Consider the following 5,929-nt stretch of genomic DNA (forward strand, 5'->3'; position numbering starts at 1 on the left):
TCAAAAGAGTTTTACCAGTTATGTTGTAAATATTCTAAAGAAAATCCTAATCTGATGATCTCTGTCTTTTACTCAACTCACCATTTCCTTTTTTGTATAACAGAAAGAAGATAAAGAAATTCATAAAAAAAATAATATTACGGTTAGATTTTATTTTTTTATCAAAACAATACATAAATATTGATCAGGAAAGTATGATAAAAATGTGACAGGAATTCAATAGAATATATCACCTATTGAAGTAATCATTTCAGGAACAGCATTGATGTGAAATGATTTCTTTTTAACTAAACTCATAGAAGTTTCTTTTTATAAATAAAAAAAAGTAAAATCATTTAATTAGATCAGAAAAACAAATATTTTCTGATTCAAATATCAATTCTGATGGAGCTGAATGTCTTCTGTGAGGTGGAGTCAATGCAAACATGGACGTCTTCCTCCTCTATTTATCTGACAGCAGAGATGACAGCAGAGACACTGAACTCAGTTGAACATGATGGACTGTAGGACAGGACTGCTGCTTTTAACTCTCTGTTATGCAGGTGAACATCATCATGCAGATATTGTAGATTTATGATGCATTCCTTTTTTAAATCCAGATTTCTGATTTTCCTTCCCAGTTGTTGATGGACAGACTCTGACTGAGTCTGAATCTGTGGTTAAAAGACCTGGAGAATCCCACAGACTGACCTGTTCACCCTCTGGATTTACTTTCAGCAGCTATGGCATGGCCTGGATCAGACAGGCTCCTGGAAAAGGACTGGAATGGATTGCTTATATTGGCACCTCCAGTTCTCCAATTTCTTACTCCCAGTCAGTCCAGGGACGGTTTTCCATTTCCAGAGATGATTCCTGCAGTAAAGTTTATCCACAGATGAACAGTTTAAGGATGGAGGACACAGCAGTTTATTACTGTGCCAGAAGACACACAGTGAGAGATATTTTAGGGATAGTCGTAGAAAAAGTACTTCCTCTTTTATATGTTTAAATCATCTCATCAATGTCAGACAAATGTTTATTTTGAACAATTATTTTGAGACACATTTGGTCTTTGTGTTTTGTAAGGTAATTTCTTCCCTGGTTTTGACTATCAACTGAAAGCACCAGCATAACATGAAGTAAAGTTATAAATTATTGATTTTCTTGCCACTTTATTATAAAGATGGAGAAATGATAGTTTTAACATTCATATTTCATGGTAATTTCTCTTCATAAAACATGTGATAAAATTTGACAAACATATGATTAAAAAACTCCCCACAACTCGTTTGGTCAATAAATTCCATTAACCTACTTGTTCAGCTTTACACAAAATAACAGAAGTACATCAAGTTGTGTTGATTTTTAATTATATATTTTAATTAAATTCTTCATCATCTTATTGACAGTTTCTCAGATTTACAGAGATGACAAAAAGCAACATTTTTTTTACGTTGATTATGTTTACTTGTTACAGTAATGCTCCACATTTCTTCACTATATAAGAATACTGCAATCAATTTATGTGATCAAAACCAGCAATCTTTGTTAAATTCTGTTAGTAAATCATGTTTATTTCTTGTCAAATGCTAACAAGATAAATGTGTTTTAATGTAAATATTTAACATTGTAATAGTAAAAGTAAAGTTAATATAGGATCTTCATTAATAAATTGATCAGTCCTGTTTTTCTTTTTCCTTTCTTGAATGAATGTGGGTCAAAGAGACACGGAAGTTACCGCTGAATGCGGCTTTTGCACTAGAACAGAGAGCATATCCTGTTTATGAATGACTTATCACTTGAATAATTATTTCGTTTGCACAAATTAATTATTTCGTTTGCACAAATTAATAATTTCGAGGGACTGAAATAGTGGGATAATATTAATAATAATAATAATAATACGTATCATGTAGCTTACTAGCCTTCAGATGTAAAATGACTGCTAACGAAAATTATGCTTTTTTAGAGTTTTTTAAAACAAAGACCTTTGATCTATAAACATCGTCTGTGTCTTCCGTTTAATGTAATCAGACACACAAAGACAGAAATGTGTAGGTATCTGCTGTAAATCCTAATATTGCTCACATCCATATTTATGAATGGGAACAAAATATTATTTAATTTGCATCAATTAATAATTGCTTGGGAACAAGATAATATTTTGTGGGAAAAATATATTAACTTGTTGAAACAAGATATGAATTTGTGGGAACAAGACATTTATTATTTTACCCATGTTAGGTCACGGGCTCCGTAACAAGACAAATGTGTTTTAATGTAAATATTTAACGATGTAAAAGTAAATGAAAAGATGATGTGGTATCTAAAGGCTTGAGGAAGGAACTCAAACTTTTGTAAATAACCTTAAACATGAGCAAACTGTGAAACAAGGAAGATAAAAAATTGACAAATGATCAAGATTTAAATATATTTAGTAAATTAATATTTAACACAAATATTCCTCCCACCGTCCAAAAACATGCTTCATAGGTTATATTCAGGTTTATTCACCAAAATATAGATATTTGTTCTTCTGCCCCACATGTAAATGTTGATCTGATCTGTCATTTTACTAACATATCATTTCCTGACAGCCCACATATGCTGTAAGGAAATCAGGCTCTTACATCACCATTCATCTTAAAAAGACCTGGTGTCATGTTGTCAGCCAAGTAGAAGCTCCAATCAGTCATCTTCATCATCATCCTCATCATGTTCTCTGTAGTTCTGCTGCTGCTTCTGGCTGCTGGATCCTGTGAGTTTGACTGAGACAAAGACACTGTTCACTGTTGTTACACCATTAACCATGAAACTGTTTGTCCTCTTCAGGTGTAAAGTGTGAACAGCTGACACAGCCAGACTCTGTGAGTCTGCAGCCAGGTGAGAGGCTGACCATCACCTGTCAGGTCTCTTATTCTCTGAGCAGCTACTACACAGGTTGGATCAGACAGCCTGCAGGGAAAGGACTGGAGTGGATTGGGATAAAACACACTGGAGCCTCTCACTACAAAGATTCACTGAAGAACAAGTTCAGCATTGATTTGGACTCTTCCAACAAGAGAGTGACTCTAAATGGAAAGAACATGCAGCCTGAAGACTCTGCTGTGTATTTCTGTGCCAGAAGGTCACAGTGACACAAACCATCAGCAGACCTGAACAAAAACCCCTCAGAGCCTGAAAACTTGTAACATGAATCCACCAGAGGAGGCGCTCTAACACTACCAATGACAAAGATCTGCTCAAAGAAAAATGTAATTTCAATCTAAATGACACTGCACATAGAATAAGATAATATTATATCACTGATTGATTGAACATATCTATCTATCGATCTATCTATCTATATATATATATATCTATATATATCTATATATATATATATATATATCTATATCTATCTATATATATATATATATATATATATATATATATATATGAATGAATTCCATTAACTTGTCATTTTTCATTATTCAGAATTTTAGTTGTTGACTATTTTCTCTTCTTTTTACTGTTCTGTCTGTCAACAAGTTTGCTTACATTCTTTTTACAATTTACTCAAAAAGGAAATTTTAAAAACAAATATTTTTCAAGAAATTTTCAGGGTAATTTATATTAAAAACAGGAAAATACACCAATAATCATATCAAATATTTAAATAATCCTGTTTACATGTCCACTTAGAGTCAGTCTATCGTTGGAAGAGTTTATATCAATGCTGAACTTGTTTTTCAGTGAAATTTGTAGTAAAAAGCTCCAGTGTAAACTCACTGGCCACTTTATTGGGTCCAACTGCTCGTTAAAGCAAATTTGTCATCATGTAGATATGTTCAAGAAGATCTGCTGCAGTTCAGATCGAGCACCAGAATGGGGAAAAACTGTAATTTTAGAGACTTTGAACATGACAGTACAGTGGTTAGTGCTCTCACCTCACTGTGAGAAGGCCCTGATTCAAATCCTGACAGGGAGCTTTCTGCGTGGAGTTTTCATATTTTCCCTTTGTTTTTTGCAGGCACTCTGGCTTTCTCTCATGTTCCAAGAACGTGCTTCATTGGTTGATTGGTAACTCTAAAATGTCCCTAGGTGTGAATGTGTGAGTGTGGGAGTTATTGTTTGACCCTACGACAGACTGGTGATCTGTCCAACAGGTGCCAGGACAGGATTCAGTGCCAGATGGGCTGTTCTGAGTATTTCAGAAAATGTCGATCTACTGGCGTTTTCTCTCACAACCATCTCTAGGGTTTACAGAGAAAGGTCTGAAAAAGAGAACATTTCCAGTGACCAGCAGTTGGATTGAAATGTGTTGTTAAAGCCAGAGGTCGAAGGAGAATGGCCAGGCTGGGTCCAGATGATAGAAAGGCAACAGTAACTCAAATAGCCAGTGGTTACAAAAGAGGTCTGCAAAACAGCATCTCTGACCGGACAACACATCCAACCTTAAGGCAGATGGGCCACATCAGCAGAAGACCACACTCTGTGCCACTCATGTCAGCTTACTACAGGAAACTGAGGCTACAATTTACACAAAGTTACAAAATATGGACAAAAGAAGATTGGAAAAATGTTTCTTGGTCTGATAAGTCTCGATTTCTGCTGTGACATTCGAATGGTAGCGTCAGAAGTTTGCACCACATTTAGGCAAAACAGTTGCAACTTTCCGCTTTTTCTGCCTCAATTATTACAAAAAAGTGTATTCAAGATCACGGAGAGACTGTATATCAATACAGACTATGGAGCTTCTTTTTGTGTTACATTTATAGATGCTGGTGTGCCGGAAGATTTTTGTCAAGAAAAAAGTGCTGAAAACAATGCTCTAATGGCATCCACAGTCACCAGATCTTAATTTAGCACAGCACCTTTGGGATAATGGAACGGGAGATTGGCATCATGGATGTGTAGCCGGCAAATCTGCAGCAACTGCGTGATGCTTTCATGTCAATATGGACCAAACTCTCTGAGGAAAGTTTCCAGTACCTTGTTGCAACTATGTCATCAAGGATCAAGGCAGTTCTAAAGACAAAAGACGGTCCAACCTGGTACTAGAAAGGTGTACCTAAGAAAGTAGCCAGTGAGTGTATATCATCCCAATCCAGTGCAGTCCTTTTGCTGCAAACTGCCTGAAACTTGAATGTCATGACATAGTCACATAGGTTTCTGTTTGAGAGGAAGAGGAGGAGCTGAGGCAAACACAATCTGCCTCCTTGTGTATTAAAGAGGATAAGAAACTGAAAATCACTGACAGACTCTCTAGACTGGACACAGAGAAATGACTGCAGCTACAATGAATAAACTTCACTTTGTGGTTACTTTTCTCTTCCTGGTCTTTAATTGGACAGGTAGGAAAAATATTTTTTTAGACTGATGGAAATAGAAATGATTAGACTGCATTAAATAATGAGTTTTGTGTCTGCAGGTATCAGGGGTCAAACACTGACTGAATCTGAATCAGTGGTTAGAAGACCTGGAGAACCCCACAAACTGACTTGTACATATTCAGGGTTTAGTGGTGATTACTGGAACGCTTGGATCAGACAGCCTGCAGGAAAAGGACTGGAATGGATTGCTACTATCAGCCCTGACAGCAGTGGCATCTACTATTCAGAGTCAATGAAAAACCGCTTCACCATCTCCAGAGACAACAGCAGAAAGCAGGTGTATCTGCAGATGAACAGTCTGAGAGCTGAAGATTCTGCTGTTTATTACTGTGCTAGAGACACAGTGACTCAAGAGACAGAAACTCTGTACAAAAACACCAAACAGAAACAAAACAGATAACCTTGTCAGTAAAATAAGAAATGGTTTGATTTGAAATGGTTTATTTCAAGCAATCAAATAGGAATAATACACAAAAACAATACAATCATCAGTTATACATTCATACAATAACTAATCAAACTTAGAATAATTAGACATAAAATTAAATATTGCTCGAAAGGGAGTGGAAGGAAAC

At 35.7% G+C, this 5,929-nt stretch overlaps 1 gene segment (V, D, J or C); it reads left to right on the forward strand.

Annotated features, from left to right (window-relative positions):
- Positions 1-2,627: 2,627 nt before the first annotated feature.
- LOC101158528 lies at positions 2,628-3,131 on the forward strand. The segment is given in 2 exon segments: positions 2,628-2,737; positions 2,812-3,131. Coding segments are annotated over 2 exon segments (348 nt in total).
- The last annotated feature ends 2,798 nt before the right edge of the window (positions 3,132-5,929 follow it).

The sequence above is a fragment of the Oryzias latipes genome, chromosome 8 (genome assembly GCF_002234675.1).
Source record: "Oryzias latipes chromosome 8, ASM223467v1".
NCBI lineage: Eukaryota > Metazoa > Chordata > Actinopteri > Beloniformes > Adrianichthyidae > Oryzias > Oryzias latipes.